The 22,157-nt window shown below is 36.9% G+C and overlaps 1 protein-coding gene across 1 annotated transcript in view; it reads right to left on the bottom strand.

The window, feature by feature from the left end:
• The window catches only part of HHIP (hedgehog interacting protein), a 73,411-nt gene that overhangs the window by 47,251 nt on the left and 4,003 nt on the right, over nucleotides 1-22,157 (bottom strand). The window contains exons 2-4 of the mRNA XM_005243323.4: nucleotides 18,154-18,349; nucleotides 10,758-10,914; nucleotides 9,778-9,979 (exon numbers count right to left, since the gene is read on the bottom strand). Of these exons, the coding sequence (XP_005243380.2) occupies nucleotides 9,778-9,979; nucleotides 10,758-10,914; nucleotides 18,154-18,349 (555 nt within the window). The remainder of the gene's footprint in view (nucleotides 1-9,777; nucleotides 9,980-10,757; nucleotides 10,915-18,153; nucleotides 18,350-22,157) is intronic.

Genomic DNA, 22,157 nt, shown 5'->3' with positions numbered 1-22,157 from the left:
CATTTTCCAAATTAAATCTAAGAGAGAGTATTACTTTATTGAGATTTATGGAATAATTTCTTTTAAAATTCCAGCAATATGAGAATGCAGGCAGACACTGACAGTGAACAAAAATAAGTGTCAGCTACTAAGTGGTTTCATCTTTTGGAGGGGTTGGGGGTTTTTTTTTGGTAATGGGAAAAATTAGTTCTGACTGGTTTTTAAAACTAAAATGATATATAAACCATTAAATTAGGGACAGATCATTTGTCCAGTTTAACTGCAAAGGGGATAAAATGGGTGGAAAACATGATAGTATTACCAATGCTGTGTTGGAGGAAGTGTTCCTCCTTCAATACAACTTGCTGATCCTGTCTAAGGAATAGGACTTAAGAGCTTCTGAGAAAATGTGTGTCAGAGGATATAGAGGAAAATTGTTTCATGGCATCTGGGGGAAGTATATCTAGGAATAGTAGTTGGGCTGTATTAACTACGAAAGTATATATGTTGTTCAATTTTTAATCTCCTTCAAGACAAAGACATGACCCATTTTCTGTATGGCACAGTACAAGGAATATAACACCAGAGGAAAACACGTAGCTGTGATGGACAGGAAAGTAAATGGAAGAAGTCTCAAGGACACAGTGCTGGTTTTGAGAGCTCCAGTACTTCATGGGTTCCCTGGAGAATTCTAGGACCTCAATACGGATTTTGGGGTGTCCAAGAGCTTAAGGAGATGATGAATCCTGGAGCCTTAGTGGACGGTTAAACCTCCTCCCATTAAAGAAAAACATGTGGCTGAAACTGTGTTGGCTAAAACCCATGGAATTTTCTGCACAACTTTATTCCTTCTTTGCCATTTTGTGTTGGATATCATGACCTGCCTGCTATATTTCAGCAAACGCAATAATTTCCTTTTAATTAGATAATTACCATGTTATTCATTGGTTTTGATCACTTCTAAATTCAGCTTTTGGTTTTAACAAATGCAGTTTCAGAAGATGATGGATTTTTACATTTTTAAAACCGCTAAATGTTCAAAAAGGATTTGTACATATAACAAAATTAAAGTAGGGATTATCTAGCACTGTGTGTGGGATACAGCTATAATCTATACAGTGCATGGAAAAGAAACTGGCATTCTCAATTGCACTGCACACATCTCAGTAATAACAGGGTATAAGGCATACAATTTCATGGAACACCCACAATGAAAATTATTCTTTCCAAACAGAGAATTGTTTTGGAATAAGTTAGGTTAATTGGCACCATGGGATTCCTCTCAAGGAAACACAGAACATTAAAATCTACACATGTGCATGTAAAATGATAAAGTATTATCTTCTTTCCCCTCTCAGCTCCTCAAATCTAAGACACGCTACCCAAAATCAACAGAAATGATTATGTTTTGTTGATTCGAATTTCCTCAGAATAAACTGGCAATTCTTCATCTGGTCAGCTTACAACCTGAGAGTCACTGCACTGTTCCACAATTGCTAGCTTTACATATGGTTATCTAGTGCAGTCTCTCACACAAAAATAGAGGTCTCTCGAGCTTTTGGCACATGCTTTTCAGAACTGTAAGAATCTTTATTTTCAGTGCAAGCAACAGAGCTATATGGTGGTAAGATACAGCCTCTTTCAAAGGACTGTTCTGCCCTATTAGGATGAGAACCAAAATCTGCAAATGGTTAATGATAAATCTAGGCACATTTCACTGTCATTATATAGTCCTCACTTAAAACACTGATTGTAAATTTCATTTCTGAATACAGTTGAAGTATATTAAGTCCTCACAGAAGTATGATCACCCTCTCAAAAATCATAAAGAACTTATCACTAAGAAACAAACAAATCTTCCTTTTCATCAAGGTGTCTGAATTCTCATCCAGGCTGTTGTGCTGCGTGCATTGCATCTATTTCATTAATGTTTAAGGTCGTTATAAATGAGGACATTCTACTTGTTTGTTTGGGTTTTTTTTTTAAATGTCCTGTTTGGGGCCATTTGCATACCTTAACCATTATTTCTTTCCTAGTTTTCTGCCCCAATTACGCCAAGGCATATAAAACAAATTAACTGTGATTCCTAGTGGCCAGGTCACAGGTGAGGTGTGGCCTCGGAAATGACGTCTGTTGTGCTGCAAGTCTGACTGCAGCTCTTCTGACCTCTTGAATGAGTGAGAAACCCCTGTGTCCTGTGAGCCCACATGACTTCACATGCAAGTCCTGTGCTGAAGAATAATCATCATTTCCCTCTGCAGTCTCCAGTGGAAAGCTGAGGTGTATGTTAGTTGCCTTGTCATTTTTGGAATAACAGACAACATAGCATTTCAGCTTCTCACCAAAGATGTCCTAGAGTCTCCCCTGTCATAATGTGAAAGTAGAGTTCCAGAACACCAAAGAATATCCCAAAACATATCACTGTTATATGCGAATAATTGTATTTCCCTTGCCACTCTGCCTGGACCTATGCAGGTGTCTGAAATGGACTTGCCACTTAACTAGTCTTAATTAGAAGTACAGAAGCAAGACAGCAAATAGAATTTACGCTTAGCATCAGTGGAATTAATTGTAGGATGAAATGAAAATGAAATATTACACTGTTCATAATAGGATATGTGTCATATTTATATTCTATACTCTAACATTGTTATTTTACAGCACTACCCCTATTCTTCATAGACAGATGAGAGCTTGGTCTGGTACAAAAAAGAGGGTTTACTTTCCAGACTTTTCATATACAAAGTTTCTGAGTAACTCTGAAGGGTTACTGTTGGGTTGAAGGCCTGTTGGGTTTCAATTCATACACTAATTTTTAAACATATTTTATCACTGATGTATTGTACTGCAGCACTCCCCACTGCAAAAGCTGCACAACCTATTATAAGCCCCTTGAAACGTGCTGTAACAGTGCTGGAAGTGCTATTTTTTTTATTTTTAAATTTGTATTTTATATTGAATGACCTGAGCAACATGTATTCATGTGATTAAATGTTATGTTGTGATACAAAAACTGAAGGCATAGTAGAAGTTTCACTACTAATCCTGCATTCCTGCAAAAAGGTGCTTATGGTGACAAGGTGCTCATTTGACCCTGAGAAGTTCTGAAATAATTGGCTCGTAGCAGCATAGTTAGCATATTTATTACCTGACAGTCTACTTTCATAGCCTTATACTGAACATACGAATTGCTGTGTTCCACAGCACTCTTCATGGCACCACAGAAGACTCCTACCTGAATCACTGGATCACTCACAGAATCATAGAATCGTTTAGGTTGGAAAAGACCTTTAAGATCATCAGGTCCAACTGTTAACCCAGCACTGCCAAGTCCACCACTAAACCATGACCCCAAGTGCCATATCTACATGCCTTTTAAATACTTCCAGGGATGGTGACTCAACCACCTCCCTGCGCAGCCTGTTCCAATGCTTGATAACCCTTCTGGTGAATGTTTTTTTCCTAATATCCAATCTAAACCTCCCCTGGCACAATGTGATGCTGTTTCCCCTTGTCCTGCCACTTGTTGCTTGGGAGAAGAGACCGACACCCACCTCACTACAACCTCCTGTCAAGCAGTTGCAGAGAGCAGTAAGATCCCCCCCCTCAGCATCCTTTTCTCCAGACTACACAACCCCAGTTCCCTCAGCTGCTCCTGATACTCCTGAATAAGACTTTGCAGGACTGAAAGTACTTGCGTACTGATGTAGAAACTAACCAACACGCAGTACGGAATATACCTAACTTTAAACTCTTCTTAAAACTATTACGTGGAAATTATGCTGAGTGTACACTTTAAATAACTGTTGTCATATATTTATGTATTTCTTTCACTGCAAAGAGAATAGGCTGCTAAAGTATTTACAAGGAATTATATAGGAATATAGTTTGTAAAAAACTTCGTGAATTAAGAAGAATAAATAAACTAGTCTTACTGACTAATTTGAAAGTAAGATGAAATAAAAAGGTGATTATGGCTTAGGATTTTACATGATTCTGACAAGGAAAACCACAGTCTTGGAGTAGAGAAGGTGGTGATGGAAGTCAAGGGGTCTAATTCATATATTCTTAACAGTGATCTCCAATACCATTTCATTGAGATTTTCTGTCCCTTTTCCCTTTCCTTCCCTTCCCTGCCCTTTACTTCCTCAGAAGCTTTGCCCTTTATCACAGTGATCTCATGAGATGTACTAAGGGTATTTTATTACTAGCTCAAGAAACAAAGAAGAAAAAAGAAAAAAAAAGAAAAAGAAAGACCTCTACACAAGTACAAGTGGTAATTCTGTAACAGCAATGTTAAGGATACCTATTTTCCTATTTTGTAGGGGATTCTACCTGAGGCACTATGTGAGGTAAAGTACAACAGAATGCAGCCATTCTTGCTGGCTGCACAATTTATGACCCTGTAGTCAGCAGATACACACCAGAGCTATACCAGAGCTTGGTCACCATCAAAAAAAGTAGCAATAAATGGAAAATAACTTCAGGATCAGCGATGACAAGCAACTGAACACGAAGCCCAACTGCAATACCATGCCTAAAGAGGTAGTTCAGTGGGTGGATTTATAAGTAGAAAACTACCATGTAACACAGGGACTTGATTTCACCATTGGCAGTAATAAGATGTAAATCTGGCTACTTTATACAGTTCTGAGGTCCTTCAATTTGAAAGGATATTGGGAAGTTGAATGATTGTAAGGAAAGACTGCAAATATAATTTAAGGACTAATAGTTCAGCCCTAGAGCTATTTAGCTTTTCAGGAAGTATTCTGAAATGTGATTATAGGACTTAACTCCCAAGAGAAGTGGTAGGCTCTTCCTTTTTTGTTGTTGCCAAATCGTACCTTGATGCCTTCCTTTCTCAACAATATATATTAGACAATACATGTTTTTGGGCTCAGGAGACAAAAGAGTGAGTGAAAATTGATGTAATAGGTTGTGTTACATTTCATAATGGCTGCTACTAATCTAAAGGTTTCCAAATCTTAGGAAATAATACAGTTAGTATGATAAAATACAGCCACCAGAGTAAGGAAATTTGGAGAACTGCTACCACATTCAGCATTTTTGTGTAAGTTACATAGAATCTTGAGTACAAGGTGACTGATCTTGTAATAATATATTCAGCACTGCTACCTCTCAAGAAATCATTAAATTCAAGTATTTAGAATGTTTTGATCCTTTTTTTTTTTTCTGCTGAGTGCATTATGGGATAGAATTATAGTTGCCCGATACTTTTAAAGCATTTAATTATTTTGCCTGATTTTTTAACAATACATTCAGATACATCAGGACTTTTTTTTCTTGATAATTAAGTTCTTAAACATCAGTGAAATCAAAGTATTACCAGTTCAATAGCTTCTCATTTAAACTTTCTGCCGCTCTTCTACTTGGCAGTAGTTTAAAACAAAAAGAAAATAATGGTAGTGAAAATCAGTCTGCAAGGAAAAATGGGGACTAGTATTTTCATTAAAAAATTGTCTTTGCTACATAACTTCGAAGGAACAACTGTAAAATGTTGCTCTGTGACTAACAGCTCTCTTTACCACAACATAATGGAGCAGTAAATCACCAGAACAGGGAAGCAGACTTCTAGTTTTGGTGGTTTGTTTTTTTTCTGGTAAATGCTTATTCTTTTCTTCTACACACATGCCACATACTCAGGGTACTTAGTAATATTAATAGGCACAGGTGATGGAATCAGTATTTTCTCCACTACGCTGGGCTGGCTATATATCCCTAAATACTTGAGCCCAGGTGCATGTCCTAGATTTGAGTTCCAGGTGCATGTCTCACTCATATCCTTACTCAACTTTGGGCCAAGACCAAGGCACACAGCTTCCTTCTTTTCACCACATTCTTGAGATAGGGAAGAAAAGGATAAGTATGCACACATACTGCAATACTTATGTAGCCAGTGTGACATAAAATACATTGGAGAGGGCCACTGATGTTGAATTAGCAACTCCTTCATTAAGATACATTCATGGCTTCCAAAAACTAAGTTGAAAAATCGAATACCAAAAGTATTCCTGCTAATTGTGCTGTCAAAGAGAATTAGAAATTGGGAGATGTGCAGAGAAAAACTGTTTCTCAAGTTCTTCAGAGCTGGTTTTTTATTATTATTTAACCTTCAAGAATCCTTCAATTTCCTCTTGAGTAGGGCTTCCAGGAAGCACAAGTTACCATCATCCATTCATGGCATTTCTCTCTGTTATGAAATACTTCTACAAGCTTGTGCTAATTCCTTCTGAGATACTGGCTGCATATAAAATTACCACCTCTTCTCTTTCATTAGAACTCCTTAAAATTAAATCACATAACTGTCAGTAGATTTTACCGCAGAAACAATTTTCAAGCAGAGACCTCAATGACTTCAAGAAACATTAAAAGCCAATGGACAAATAAAACATATGCATCATGTTGTACCACTCTTCTTGATTTCCATTTATATCTACAGACCTTCACAGGAGTGACTGACAAGAAGCAGCTCCAAATAATCCTATTTATGTGCTTAAGTTAGCAGGCACAGTGAAGAAACCCTACAAGCTTGCTCACAGCAATGTTAGGGCCTCCAAACGAATTTCATCCACACAGGGACCATTAGTTCTATTAGAGGAACAAAACAGCATCTTCTTAGGAGGGTATCATGGGTGATTGCTATATAATGCAGTCACCTCTCCTCCTCTGTTTTTGTACAGTGTTTTCCTCCTTGTCTGACTGTCAGTGCTGTGATGAGTGAAAATGTTGTTAGTGAGATCAGAACTAAAGTTCAGGAGTATCTTTGTGAAGGAAATAAGTCGCTTCTGTTTCTTGGTTATATCAGCCTCCAGGCAGTTTTAAGTATATTCTTCGGAAAATCATCATGCAACAGATTTGCTGCTTTGTGACAATGTAACAATTTATCACTCCTAAATTTCCTCTTCACAGTAGAAAAAGAGAGAAAATCAATGACCGCTATTTCATTCTATCTATCAACATTAAAAATATCTTATTGGGATAGCTGTCCAAAATGCTTTTTAGAGGCATCAATGCAAATTACCTGTCATTCAACCATAGCTGCATAATTTATTTTTTTTTACTTGATACAACATATATCTGTCAAAGTTTGAAAAAATATTTTTGCTATTGTCACTAGAGTTAAGTATTTGTTCATATTTTGGATACAGAAAAGAAATTAAGAGAAAATTCTATTTTCAGACACTTGGGTATAAGAGACAAAAATTTTACACTTACTTTTAGGGAAAAAAAATTGTTTGCCCTTTCTGGCTACCATTGCTCCTAGGTTGGAAAAGGTGAACAGTTTTTGTTTACTTCAATGAAGAGTCTCTGTGCTAATTCAAGAGTAACATTATATGGATGAGTTATACAGGAATTGACTAGATGCTTGGGTTAACATCTACGAATCTGTGTAAATGAACAGGGGACTCAAAAAAGGCAACATGTTACCTTGGCAAAACACTTCGCTGGAATACAGAGACCTAATGTTGATCAGGGACAACTGAAATTTCGTTGATTTCATTTTACTTTTTCACATATACCACTATATAAGAAGAATCAGGCACATCAAGCAAAATGTATACATTCAAATTAATATATCTGACGCTCCAAGCATTTCTTGAGTAGGCACAGAGAACACATTCAGCGCTTCTCGCACTTTCCTTGTGGATGCAGTATTTTAGATAGTGTCAGGGTTTTTTTACTTGCTGGCTGTACAGTATCTGCACTGCCTGCTGGAAAATTATCTATCCACATAGTATTCTCCATTACTGATTTCTAGTTTTACAGTGTACAACAACTAAGTCAAATCAAATACCCTTCAAGTAGTCTATTTTCGTGGAATAATTGCTACTGTTCTCACAGTGATCTCCCATCCTTATAAGTAAAAGACCATGGGCAATGATTATAGGAATCAGACTGCAGGGGATAAACGTAAAAATGTTTTAAACCCCCTTGCTTTAAAGCTACCACTTGGATTATGTGGGTTTTGTTTTATTCTATTTATTTATTATTTTCTATAATATACTCATTCCTCAAATTCTTTCCCCTTTCTATTTAAGAGCTGGAGTATTGCTTCTAGGCACATTCCCTTTCTCCTTACCTGTGAAGTACATAAAGCCCCCGTTCTTGCCAGCCTGCATTAAACACTGCAATACAATTATCCTCAGTCACTGGACTGTTATCTCACGGAATTGAATTAGACTTTGTAGCTTAGAGAACATCAACTTATTTACACAAAATGTTATAGTTGAAACAGATCCAGTTTAGAGTACTATATGACGGTTAGGGTAGTAAAGACTAAAAAGATCACATCACTGATTTAAAACAGAACTAAAAGTTGAATCTGAATCAGAGGGTAGCTGTTGAGAGTCTTATCAAGCAGGCTGTTGCTTATTCAGAAGCATGGAAAATCAGTTTCCCATTTAGTCTTGCCTCTAATTTCCAGCTGTAAAAGTTTCCTCAAGGAAGGTTTGTTTGGGACTGATAGCAGTTCTGTGGAAATTTTCAGTGTCAGTTTTTCACAAGTACAAGCTATCAGAATTTCCGGTTCAGAAATATAAACCAGCCTTAGACTGATGTTCAAAAATACCCCTGAGAAGTCCCTTCTGTTTTTGTGTATTGAACGTAGTGGTTACCTACAGAGGCAGAAAAGGAAGTGTTCAGGAAATAACAGAATCATATAAATGGCTATTTTCCTGAAAAAGGTGTAAAGTATTTCATTTTTCTCTCTCTAACGCAAACCAAAAACATCTTCCTCTCAGAAAAAGACTATCTTAATTGGCTTATTGCCCTTATAGCTGAAATACAAAATATTTAGTTAGTATGTGCGATGAATTTTGAATCAACATAGGTTGTCACAATTACTATTTATGATTATTCTCTCAAGAGTATGTCAGTATATCTTTCATCCATGAAGGCTTTCTAATATATAGTCCTGACTGTTCTATGCAAAACCTGATTAAAATTTAAATTTGCTTTATATATCTAGATTTTACTTGCATTACCACTCTAAAACGTGACCAAAAATCAACATGGGACAACACTTACGACATTTCTAAAGCAAAATATCGCCCGACAGACTTAAGTACTTACCCGATACCTAGACGTAATTTCTTACCTCTACCCTCCAGTGTATTCCCATCAGTGCCCACTCACCCACCATTCACTCCCCTGACCATGGAAGTCTTCCCGTTAAACACAATGAAAGCTGTTGCACCAGCCCACCCGCATATCTGAATTTAGAGGGTCAGTCCCTTTTTACTTGCATCTCAAATACATGCCATTTTAAAGCAGCCTCCCACCAAGGGCAGCTTGTGCCACATTTGAGGTTAAGCTCCACTGCCCCTTTCCCGGGGTCCCTGAGCACTCCCAGGCCCCCTCCTGCGTCCAGCTCCTGGGGCATTGCTGAGCACCCGCAGGACAGGAGAGGCCCTGAGCTCCCACTGGAATCGCAGCAACACTTGGCTGGATTCAGTGGAGTGAAAATGAACCCAAAGAATGAAAATATAAAGAAAATGTTGTGGGATGCTGATGTTGGATAGTTTCTTCTGAATTTAAAGTGAGGGGAAAATTAAGGGAAAGAGAAAAATATTATGATGGTTGTTATATGAAGCGCTGTTTTCCCTTCCTGAAACAAGGAAGTTTTTACTTCTTTGCCAGATAGAACTGCAGCGTCTGTTGTCATGGCTCTTCTCTTTTATAACTTAAATTAAAATAATTTCTGAAAAAACATTTCATCCCTTTTCCCCCTTATACGGGCTAAAATTTAAACAGGTAGAGATAAGCATAAAATCCAACCTTTATTCCACTTTGAACTAGCTTGTGTATATCCAGAAAAGGTTCTTTGAGTATGTCTCCTTCAGGACTGAAAATCTTCACATATCCTTCTTTCTCAAGAATAAAGAGGCGATGGGATCCATCCCCGCAATGTACTGCTCCGACAGGCTGCCTTAGTCCACTCACAACCTCCTGAATACAGAAGCAGTTGTGCTTGTGTTTTCTAAAAAAATTTTAAAAAATAGTGAGAAATTTCTTCTTTCTTGTAACCATGACACAACAATGTCCCTAAAAGATAAAATTATTGTTCTGGAGTGATATTAAAAACACACTTATACAATCCAGAATAAATTATTTCCTTGAATGTATGCAAGCAGCTAATACAGCAGAAAATCAATTTGAACTTCATTTGAGCAAAATTTGGTTTGTATTCAAGACAGAAAATTAATTCATCTTAGATCTGAAATTTAAAGGAATAGGAGAGAAAAAATTTGGTAAAGAAAGAGAACAGTTTATAAAGACAAAATTTCTACCGTACAATAAATAGTAAATTCTAGCAATTTGACAAAATTTGGCCTCTAAACGCCATTTAAAAATAATGACTTATGATGGAAGAATCTAATTTAATTATTTTCACAAAGAAAAATAAATGAGTGAAATAAATTAAAAATAATGAAATAAGTATTTTACTAATAAAATTACTGTAGTTGTTTAGTAATATTAAATTCAGGTAGAAATGACTTCCTAGAACTCCATGTGATCCACAGGGTGGATCAAACCCGGATTCTAACGCCTTTTCAGCAATGCAAATATCAAATGGTACTGAAATTTTGACACTAATGTAACTTTCTCTTTTGATGTACACTAGCAGCAGCAAAAGAAAGTAACATCTGGAAAACACAGCTGCTGAGCATAAGCACACACTGAGCTGTTTCACTGTGAAAACCACAGGCTTTGCTAAGGTTTTTTTTTCAGATTAAACAGCATTTATCTTTATGAACCTGCTGATCTCTTCCTCTTTGTCGTATTCTTCCATGTGGTCCAGGGAGTTAGAAGCTGGCCCTCGCACTTGTTTTCTTGGAAAATCTGGAAAGCATACACCACCATCTTTTCTTGCATAGTAAAAGCAAAACTCATCAGCTGTAGTTTGGAGAAAACCTTAAAAATGCAAAAGAGCATACAAATATTTAGTGTGTTGTCATGTTTGCAGTTTTGTGCTGTCAAACGAATCTTTAAATAGATTATATATTGAGTGGAAAAAGAAGTCATTTTAAACAAAGTGCTATCTGCAAAAAAGGCCTGCTCTGAATAAATACAAACTATTACCTTTTATAGTTTATTCTATTAAACCTTATTTTCAGTGTACTTAAATAAAAATACAAATTAATCCAAAATGACTCTACAGTTCACTCACGAAAACATTAAGAGACAAAGTTCAGAGCTGAGGCTGTGATATGCTTTTCCCTGAATTTAACCCTATTAATCAAGTGTAGTATCTGCTGTAAAATAGCTTGAGCTGCTTTCATTTAACTTTTTTTTAAGTGTCTTGTTGTAGTAAAAATTTCAGTGAAGACTTTGGTAAAAGACACGCAGCAGAGACTTTGTGGAATTCTGGCAGCAAAGGAGAGGTGAATAATTAGCTGCCTCAGAATGCGAGAAGCGCTGCTGAGGACTGCATCGTGCTGACATACGGGTAGGCCTCCGGTTGATTCCAAGCATTAGAGCGGGTGAACACAGTGTCCTACGGTGAGGTCTGTGTCCTCAGCCCCCGTCCCCTGAAAAGGGGATATCTCTCAAGCTGCATTGGCGCTGGCTTTAAGCTGGCTTGGATGAAAGGCGGGTCTTTATGTTTTAGGTTAAAATGGGAAGGGGTTTGAGGATCCAGGGAAATAAGAAGTTGGTAAATGAGAGCCTCTGAGGAAAAATCCTGCCACTACTGATACTGCATTACGTTTAATGACAGCAAAATTACCTGTTTCTGTCTGCAAACCTATTTCTAGTCATTTCTATCCAGTTTTTAATTATTAGTGTTAAAACTAAGATGATAGAATTTGGCTAGTTATACATGTACTATTTTATAGAACGTTGTTAACATAATATGTCTTAAGTTGCTACCTTCATTCCTCTTTGCATTATTGGCATAATGTGTTAGGATGTACTATGGTCCAGGACATAACTCATCGGATACATAGAATTAGCACTTAATTGGAATTAGAGGCCTAATTTATGCATGGCTTTACCACTTGTGAATAATGCAGTAATCCATAGATCCTGGCCATAAAGCCTCTGGCTTACAACGTACAGTAAGAGCTGATCAGGGACAGCTGTGTCTCGTTGGAAAATGCCAATTCCTTAAAAGCAAAGCTTTTTCAGAAACATTATCAGTTTTGACAAAATTTAGTTAACATGATGTTTCTGGTCCAGAATCAAACTTCTGGTCTAAATGAAAAAGAGAGAAACAGACAGTAAACCTTGTATCACTATACTTCAATGTCTTGCAATTAGGGTGTTTCATTAGGAAGAGGAATATTCAGGTCAATGCCCCTCATCTGTCAGGCAAGAGTTTGACCCTAAGTCTCCCATTTCCCAAGTAAATGTCCTAACAACGACTTTATTAGCTATCCTGGGGTGGTCTCTCTGTGGCTTTCTTCATGGAAAATTTCGAAAGAGTTCAATTTCTTCCTTATGTGGAATAGGAAAATTTTTTAGATCCCAGAATTTTTGTGGAGTGGAAAGCCTTTCCCACCCAACTATACTTTTCATATGCATCTTCCTTGAAAAATATTGGAAAAATAACACGACAAAGCCCGCCCTTGGTTTCTATAAAATAGTATCTGGAAACACATGGTAGAGTGTTGTGGTGTAAAAGTTTAATTACCATGATTTGGAGCTTCAGTAAATATCATCTCTGAGGAGCTGGTTTTAATTTATAGTAGTTATTTGGAGAAAATGGGAGATATAATTTCAAGTGGAACAACCGAAGAGGAACTCTGATATAATCACAGAGTAGTATTCCAAGGCTTGTAGATACAATGCCAAAATCAAAGGTAATCTAAAATCTTGCTGTTGAATTATTTGACTTAAGAATACAGAGTTTTTTCTTTAATAGTTTATTTCTCTAGGCACAGTGGGTCATTCAAGAAAATGTAATAGCAAATTAGAGGTGTAGAATTTCTAAGCATTTCTAGAATTTTCGAAGTATTCCATCTACTATTTACTAAAGATAAACTACTCTTGGCTTGAATGTTATCTTTAATCAGAAGAACTGAGAGCATATTATGATCCTATTGTTTACTCAGTACATATTAATTTCAAATAATAATGGACATAAACTGTCTTGATTAGTGCATTATGCAATGCCTTTTCTTATATGTAAGACAAATCTTTTTTCCCTAAGAAATATTTCATCGCGCACTTAAGTACATGTTGCACTGCAGTTGCCTTTTGGTATTTAGCAAACCCATCAGCAGGTTCCAACAAAGGATAAGGCTTATGTTCTGTTTTCCTTAGAAATGCTAGTAAAAAATTGGGTTTGAATTAAACTATGAAAATCAGTCAGTAAATTTCTAAAATGTTGTGTTACTGAAAGAAATGTAACCTCTCTAAAGACAGTTTCACCTGTGTATTAGGGATGGAATTTTGTTCTACAAAAAACACAGTAATTTACAAAAAAAAAAAAAAAGAAATCTGCTTGTGTTATGTATGTTAGATTCAACATACTAACAGCTTCAACGAAGACAGAGAAGTATTTGCTTCTACTCTCTTATCTGCTTGTAGCCATTTAATGTTTTATTTATCATGCTTAGATTGTAAGGTCTTTAGTGTAGAGTTTGCCATTTTGTTCAGTGTTCGTACAGTGTCCAGAAGAATGGTCCCTGCCAAGCACCCCTATGCAGTAAAATTGTTTGGAGAGAAAAAAAAAAGATCATTTTGCTCAGTCGGATTTTATTCAAATGCAGCTCTGTCACTCTCCTCTATGAGAATTATGCCTAATACGGACTGCAACATTTGGTCCTGTGTGAATTTCTGCACTTACTATATTTTGAAAGACTTATACATATCATTACAAATTTCCTACCAGCTGTGTATGTGTTGACAGAGCAGCGCCCGTGTTAACAATGAAAACTGAAATCACAAAGGAAGATAAAACATAATGTTTAAGTGTTGCATGTGTCAGGTTTTGCACAGGCTTACATTTCTATGCTTTTGAAACTTTCTGTCTTCCAAAACTACAGACTTTTCAGTTAAGGCAGTTACAGTGAAGGCTCTCTGTGTTCATCCTTATAAAAAACTGTAGGAATATGTTGCATGATATCAAGCCTTTTCAAAGGAAAACTCCTGCTCTCAGCTGATCCTCACCTCCTCTCTCCATTCATACTTGTGGTCAGTTATTCCTCACCTTGTATCTTCCTTTTTATACCACCTTCACCAAATTCCACTTTGCTGGATTCCCAGCTAACCCATCCCCCTGCCTCTTCTCTTTGATATATAATTCAAATGTCCTGGTAGCATTTGTCCTGGTCTTTACAGCAAGCCAAGTTTCTGTTCACTCCCTTGTTTGCACTGCACACAGGATTGAATATCATCCACTCATCTGAGTAGACCTATACTGGTTTAGACAGCATCTGGAAGTCAGGATCACCTGCTTTACTCCTGCTATGATCTTAAGCATACAGTTCAGTATCATGTCAAAGAAGCATTTTCCTGGTTTTGGTGTAGGTTGTTGGGTTTTTTTCTTTTTTTTTCTGATTTGTACTTTTGACAGATAGGTGTGAATTTGTTCACAAAACCCCCACATTCTCCTCTCTCTTCTGAACTCTCAGTGAAAACTAAATGAAAGAGGTAATTCCAGACTGATTGTTTAAAAATGTAAGATGTTCGGTGGTAGCTCACATAATTTCCTACTGGTTTTAGATTGACTAGTGGCCCTCTTCTTGTACTCACACATTGCACATACCTGCACACAGGTTAATCCCCTTGATGCTCTTGTTAGCAGTAGCAACATTATGAGCCACTACTATTTTTCTGCAAGTCGACTATGTTGATTGTGACTATTAGTTGACTATGTCAGAACTTCTGATAATGTTGTATGGGTTGCAGAATTTCTTAGATTTCCAGCACTTTGGATTGGGGTGCCCCTCTTTGGCATTAAAAATTCTTATCAAGCATCTGTTCTGGTAATGCCTGGATTCAGATCTGGGTCTGAATTCACCCACAATCATCTAGAACCCATTTCTTCAAATGAAAATAATGGAGAGCACATAGTTCAAAATCTGTCCCACATCCTTGGATGGCAGAACGCACCGTGGCTGGGGCAGAGTTTTGTTCCTTAGAATATATCACACTTCCACTGGCATGAATCAAGTTTCCCCTCATGCCTAAAGGTAGAATCAACCGTGCCATTCTCTAGTAGCTAAATTAATAAGAAATATTAGACAGCCTTCTCTTATGACCTTGGAAAACTTGTATTTCATATTGATTGAAAATACTTCATTAAGTCATTTAACTCCAGTGTCTCCATCAGTAATCACTTAAACTGAGGCTTACAATAAAGATCAGATGAGAAATAATGACAACAGTCAACTGGGATGAAGCAGTGAAGTTCTAATCTCACAGGCTTTGTGAAACGTTCCACCCTCCTGGCTAACATATCCATACAATCCTAACAGCTATTGTTATTACTGTGTTTGAATAAAGAATCGGGTCCACTTTTTCTCTGGATATTCCTAAAGAAGTCCTAAAGAAGAGGAAGTTCTGATACAGTCATAACTGGTGGGCAAACTGCTGTCTTTAAAAGAATTAACCAAGGATCTGCTAGAGTTTTCATCTTTGAAAAAGGAGACAGAACAATAAATCAATTTCTGGAGCTAAGTCATGAAAAAACCTGATGTATAATTGCCCAGTCTTTTTCTTTAATATGTACCACTAAAATTTCAATTCCAGAACAGATGCTTTCTATCTTAAATCACTAATAATATTTCTCATTTGTGCAAGACTTAAGGGATAAAATTATTTTTGTAGTTGGCAATTTCCTTAAACTCCTTTGTATTGGTGTTCAGAAACAATTAGCGCTCCTTAATGGAGCAAGAGTAATTATTTGAGTTTTAAACAATTGCACAGTGAATCATTGCAAGAGACCTTGGGTTTAGGGGCCTGTTAATCTCCAACTCTCTGTTTAACCCTCCAGGCTAAGCTGAAAACTTAGCTTCCACATATTCTATTTTTTTCTTTCTTTTGCAATAAAAATTATTATGGATATACAGGTCTCACAAGTAAGATGGAAAACCCAAATAAGTTGTTATTTTAATTATTTATATCTTAGAACGTATAAGACTGTTGAGCTATATTAAAGTCCTGTAGGCCATCTTCTCAAAAAGAGGGACCTGAATTTTACTTAATTAATACCTTCAGGAAGTGCTAGTATGGGTATCAACAACCGTATGTACCAGTCAAGTCACCAAATTAACCCTGTTGGTGGATGTAAGTAAGCAACAACTTTTTGTTAGTACAACCCACTTTCAGAACAAGTATTTAGAATGATTATTAGCATCTGATTGATGTAGGAAAAATCCTATTTTAACTGACGCTAAAGTATGTAAGCTCTTTTCCTGCAAAGCACAGTGCTCTGCCCAGTGCTAAAGTTATGCTTTCATCTGGTTATCTTTCAAGGCAACCTGGGTGGTCACAAAAAGCACTTGACATCTTGATGCACTTCAGCAGTTTTACATATACACAAACTTTGTAGAAAAATAAATTTGTCATTCGTCACCACATATGTTGATCTGAGGAGTGAGGTTCCTGTGGCTATAGCTCCTGTGCTGCTCAGCTCTTTCTCATTCTCTCCCTCTCTCTGCTTCCTCTTCTTTCTCCCTTTTCCCTCTTTCACTTTTTCCAATTAAACAAATTGTTTCCTCAGAAACACAGAATTTCACAAAACAACGATGAGGGACTTGCTCTGCAGAATATGCTAATCATTTGCACTAGCTACAAACTCACGTCAAAAAAACTCTTTGTGCTGACTTCTTATACGGGCCAAACATTTAGAATATCTAATCTGTTATCGCTGTTCAGCAGGCAGTCTTGGCAACTGTGATCTATTCTGCTTTGCTTTGGGGAACGTGATAAAGAGCAAGAAACAGCTGGTTTAAGAAAGCCTTAGAAACATCTCTTAGTTTATAAAGAAAATAATAATATTTTCATATTTGAATGGGTTGAGATACATGTTAAACCACAGTAAAGGGAAAAAGTAAGTCAATTCAAAATGTTTTCTCAAGTCAATAAAAGTACGCTGCAAAAAATCCCTGCGCTCTTGGGATTTCAGAGAAAACAAGTACACACTGTACACATGCAATTAAAAAACCCTCATCCAAATCTCATCCACTTAAACTATCCCCTTTACTCAAATATGTTTATATTATATTACAGAGTTGTGTTCATATGTCAAAAATGACTATTCACAAATTCATTTTTCATATCATTATCAACTGTTTTTTCCAGTCTGTGTTGCTAGTAAAAAAAAGAAAACATAACCAGTTCAATTATTTTCTCCTGTGTGGCATTATTTATAAGTAGTGTTTGGACAGGGAAAAAAGCATAGTTTAAAAATGACAGTCTTAAACATATAAATAGTTTACTACTGAGAATACCAAAGATGTTATTTAATATAAGGGTGTATTAAGACAGTATTTCTAAAAGAACCATCTTCTGTGGTTATTTTGTTGATATAGTTACAAGTGATAGCACACATTTGGTGACTGCTTAGACAACACAGGTCAAATTCTGGTTTTGGTTATGTCCAGCTAACTCTACTGACTGTAGTGAGGAAGTGTTAGGTTAGTTAAGAATTTGGTTGTTAACAGCGTGTTGGAAGTGATTCAGAGATCACAGAAGTCTATCGAATGGCTTCCTTTGATTTCAATGGGCTTCAAACCCTGTGGAAAAAACATCAGTTTCTAGGGTAACAAAACCAGAAAAAACACTTTACTCATCAGCTTTTAGAGTCTACAGCAAACAGCCAGCATCCTTTATTTCTTGCATTTTAAAGCTATTGATCATTTAGAATAGCCTTTTGGATGCCCAGCTGCTTGTTTACATGATTTGAATGAGCATGCTAATGTTTCAGCAAAGGTAATAGTTTCAGGTGCCTTTGCCAACAAATAATCCTGGGTTTCATGGAGGGTTTAATAGAAGGGTGGCGAGAAAGTGCTCAAAATATTTCCCTCACTACACTACACAACCATGGTGAAGACCCTGAGACATTCTGTCTTTCCTTGGGCAAACCCCCCTGGATATCAACAGGGATTTTACCTAGTGAAGAGCTGGATCTGTAACTGCTCAGGCAACATCAACATTTCAAAGCAGACATCCTTTAGCCCCATATTTTTCAATTGGTTTTACCTGGTATGTGACCTCTGCAAGTATAATAGAATTCTTTACAATAGTCTTTGCACAGGTAGGGAAGAGTTAGTTCTCTCTCGGGTGTTTCCCCCTTCTCAGGTGAGTGGAATAGGTTCTGAGCATGAGGTGAGCAGTGTGCACATTTGATTTCCTCCAGTAGCTTCGCACATTCTGTGTTGTTGGTAACAGAAAGTATCTGCAAGCCACAAACCAGAAACAAATAAGCATATGACCTGTTTCCCCATCCTACACAAAAAAAAAATTGCATGATCTAATGTAATAAATAATGCTAGTGGAACCATACAGTTAGTATAAATGCATCATGTTTCATGTCACTGTTCCGGAAGTGCAGAAATTATTACTATTGAATGTGCAATATGTCATTAGTACAGTGAGATTTTAAGCGCTTGCTTCTCTCTCCCAGATAAGAATAACAGTACTCGAGTTATTTTATGGACTCATGCCTGCAATCTCTTAATCATGTAGGCAGTCTCTGAACTAGAGGGATCATTTACATAAGGAGAAGCTACAGCAGCAGGCCTTCTACCCACTTCTCTTATGAGAAATACTTAAAAACCTAACTTGTAAAGTGACCTGTCCAAGCATTTAAAGACTAAAACTCCTACCATCAAAACACATCAGGAAAACTACATCGTGGTCTTTTCTAAATAGGTGTATCTTGAACAATACCCCGGTCTGGCTACTGAAATGGCTGCTGTGGAGTTCAGCAGGTGCCTTGGCTTCTTCACATTTTAAATCCTGCTCTGCTTTTTGCTTTCTCTGAGGCAAACTACTTGGAGGTAGGAAAAGCTGCATGTTTTCAGACATTTCACTTTGTAAGTGAAAAAGTAGAATTTTTAACATCTTGTTTGTCTGAATATCGAAACAGTAACTTTGTCCTGAAAAAAAGAGCATATATTATGCATAGTAGTTGAAGGAGCACGAAACCACGATTGATGATGTGTTTAAGTAAACACAGGAGCCTAAGGAGCGCAATGTCATCAAATCGTGAAAAATAATGGAAAACAGCATAGTCGTCTTTATTAGTCTTTGAATACAGTGCACTTTGTTAATCTATTGTTAACCACATTGATTGTTTTTTGATCATTCATCCCAATGGTGGGTAGTGGGAAATGTGTTCTCAGTTGAGAGGGACTGAATCTGATCCAATGCAAAAACAAAACTCAGGTTCTTTCTGCTATTTGTTTAATGCAGTTTTAAACAAAGACTGTAAGACACTTCTATTAAGAAATATTAATGCAGTAAATATTCGCATTTTGTAAAATTTGTAAATATTTGTAAACAGCACATTTGAAAACAGTGACACCGTTTTGCTAAAGTTCGTATCTCTGAGTTGATTTGTAGAAGGACTTTTGAATGTCATTCCCTTGCAACATAACATTGTAGGGAATTGCCTAAATTGCTTTTGATAAAATAAGTTATTCAATGCATGAGGACTCTTCATATGTTTGAGTAGAGCTGTCTTATAGGTCGGCTCTCTTCTAGGATGCAGTACTTCGATAACACAGTTCTGAACTCAGCATTTTATTTATGGACCATAATTACATAAACCTCAAACAAGAGAAATGCACTCTCCATTGTTTTGAAGAGATAGATATTCAAAATATTACACAATATATGGCCTGTACAGTTACACAAAATCCTATTTAAAGGAACCTTAATTTAGAAGATGAACCGTTTCCAGGACGATTTAGTCTTACCATATATACATTGTCCAAAGGCCATCTGAAACATGTACTAAAGTTTAGCAGCGTAAGCTGAGCCACTGATAAGAAGAACACTGTTTGGCTTCTACACTTATTCTGGAAGAGCTGCCATTGGCTTCTAAACCGATTTCTCCAGATTTGCCAGGATTGTTAAATGCATTAAATGTTCTGTTCTTTAGACTATCTGTCCTCAGACTATCCTTGGCTTCATAACACCTGCAATTAAGTAATGTGACTAACATCTGGCACATATGGTTTAGTATCTCTCTTCAGACCCTTCTTGGGAATATAATTGTCTTGTATCTTCTTTTGGAAAGGGTTTCCCTACCTTTGTTTTATTTTTAAACCTTGAAGACAGTAATCGATTAATTGCATGTTGCATGTATGGCAAAAGGTTTGCATTGGTCCTGAATTCTTCGGGGAATTCTTTTCCACAGTGGCAGCCCCTTCTCTCCTGAAAAGGTTTAGACTCTTCTTGGTAGACTGCTCATTTGGGCATAGCAGCAGAACTGTTAACCTTAATCTTCCTTCTTGAATTTCAGATGTTCTAGATATGGTAGATCTGAAGGAAAATGCCTTGAAGGCAAGAACTAAAAATGTAATGATAACCAAAGTATAACCAAAATACACAATAATAAAACGTTGAGCTTAATACTGCCTAGGATTGCAATGCAGGTAGTAGAGATCAGACTTTACATGCTCGCAGTAGTTGACACTGCTGAGGCAATCCTCTGCATTAGCTGGACTTTCTTAAGGGACGATGGCATCCTGACCTTGTTACTTTGCGTTACTGTGGTTCTGATGCTGTGGCCTGTATAATTCAGTCGTGTCACTGTCTGCCAAATAGAACAAAGCCTGAAGCCGACAGGGGATGATCGAAAGCACTGTCCATAACTGCTACTTTTTAAGAACGTTATGTCACCAAGAAGCTGAGAGCTCTCCTAAAGTAAGGATGAAATGACCTGTTTTGGTGTTTCAACCACAGGATAGTGCACCACTACTAGACTTGGCAATGTTCTTGCATACACTCAGTAGTATCACCTGCTTTGCAAAAGTCTCAGATGTTTTCATCAGGGAGTTGATCTCAGGCAGTAGGCTTTCTTGTGGTAGCAGTATGATAGTGTGTTTAGAAGTACAAGTAAACATGAGGTATTACTAGGTAAATAACTCAGTGTGTTTATTGAATTAACTCCACATTGATGCAGACAGAAAACTGCACTTCTGCTGGAAGACTCCAGAACACATTGTGAACAGGGGAAAAAAAATTACAGGATAGCAATGCTAATTTACTGTTTCTTGTGGAAAACGTAATTGACGTTGCCTGGTGATACAGGAGAAGTAATGCTTGCCAACATTTCAGTCCTCAAAGTTAAGACAAAAGGATCCTAATCCCCCTGAGCAGCTGCTATCCAGGAATTAACCACAGGAATTCACCCCCTCATGTAATTTCTGGAATGAATCTTGGTCATATAATAGCTAATCGGAAGATTAAGGAATGAGAGTCAATCAATTATCTGAACATCAAGTACAGTGTTATTTAACTTTTAGAATGCTCAAGGAAAATAGGGTGGTAACATTTGCTCTGTGTGAGGTCTGATGTATAACTCTGTCCTGGCTGGGAGATAGGACAACTGTTCTATTCCAAATTTCAGTAAATCGATAATGTATTTGTCCTGGAGTATATTAAACCAGCTTTAAGGGAAAGCTGAAATACTTATTTGAATGAAGCTTTTTCTGTTGGATCTGTACTTTGAAAATGACCTTAAAGCTGACAATGGCTTTGGTCTCTTGAAGAAATGTAAACTGATTTCCTGCTTCAATTTTTAAAGTTGTATGTGAAACCATCAAACTGCAGTGGTTTAAACTAACTGTGCTCTGGAAAATATGTAAAACTTCCAAACATTTATTGCAACATGCCTAATAACGATTATGCCTGCTGCTGACTAATTTACAACATCTGTAAGATCATCCTTTAATCTCTAGCCACATGAAAGCAAAACGAGTAGACTAAAGGTAAGATAAATCCTGGAATGCGCAGGAAAGCACAGCATACTAAATGGGTTTATCAACAGAAAGAATAGTGCAAAGAAGAAGAAAAAGAAGACAACACAATAGACAGAAATTCTTTACATTGAATATTGTAATCTGTTTTGTGTGCTGTCATATTTAGTTTGAGAAAGGCAATATAATTTTAATGTTAACAGAAAAAAACCCAGTGAAGTAAGCCATTGCATTAAGCCGTATTTGATATACAAGCATTTATGTCTAAAAATCATA

Source organism: Falco peregrinus, chromosome 2 (assembly GCF_023634155.1).
Source record: "Falco peregrinus isolate bFalPer1 chromosome 2, bFalPer1.pri, whole genome shotgun sequence".
Classification (NCBI taxonomy): domain Eukaryota; kingdom Metazoa; phylum Chordata; class Aves; order Falconiformes; family Falconidae; genus Falco; species Falco peregrinus.
The sequence above is the reverse complement of the archived record's forward strand: the minus strand, read 5'-3'. Positions and strand labels throughout refer to the sequence as shown.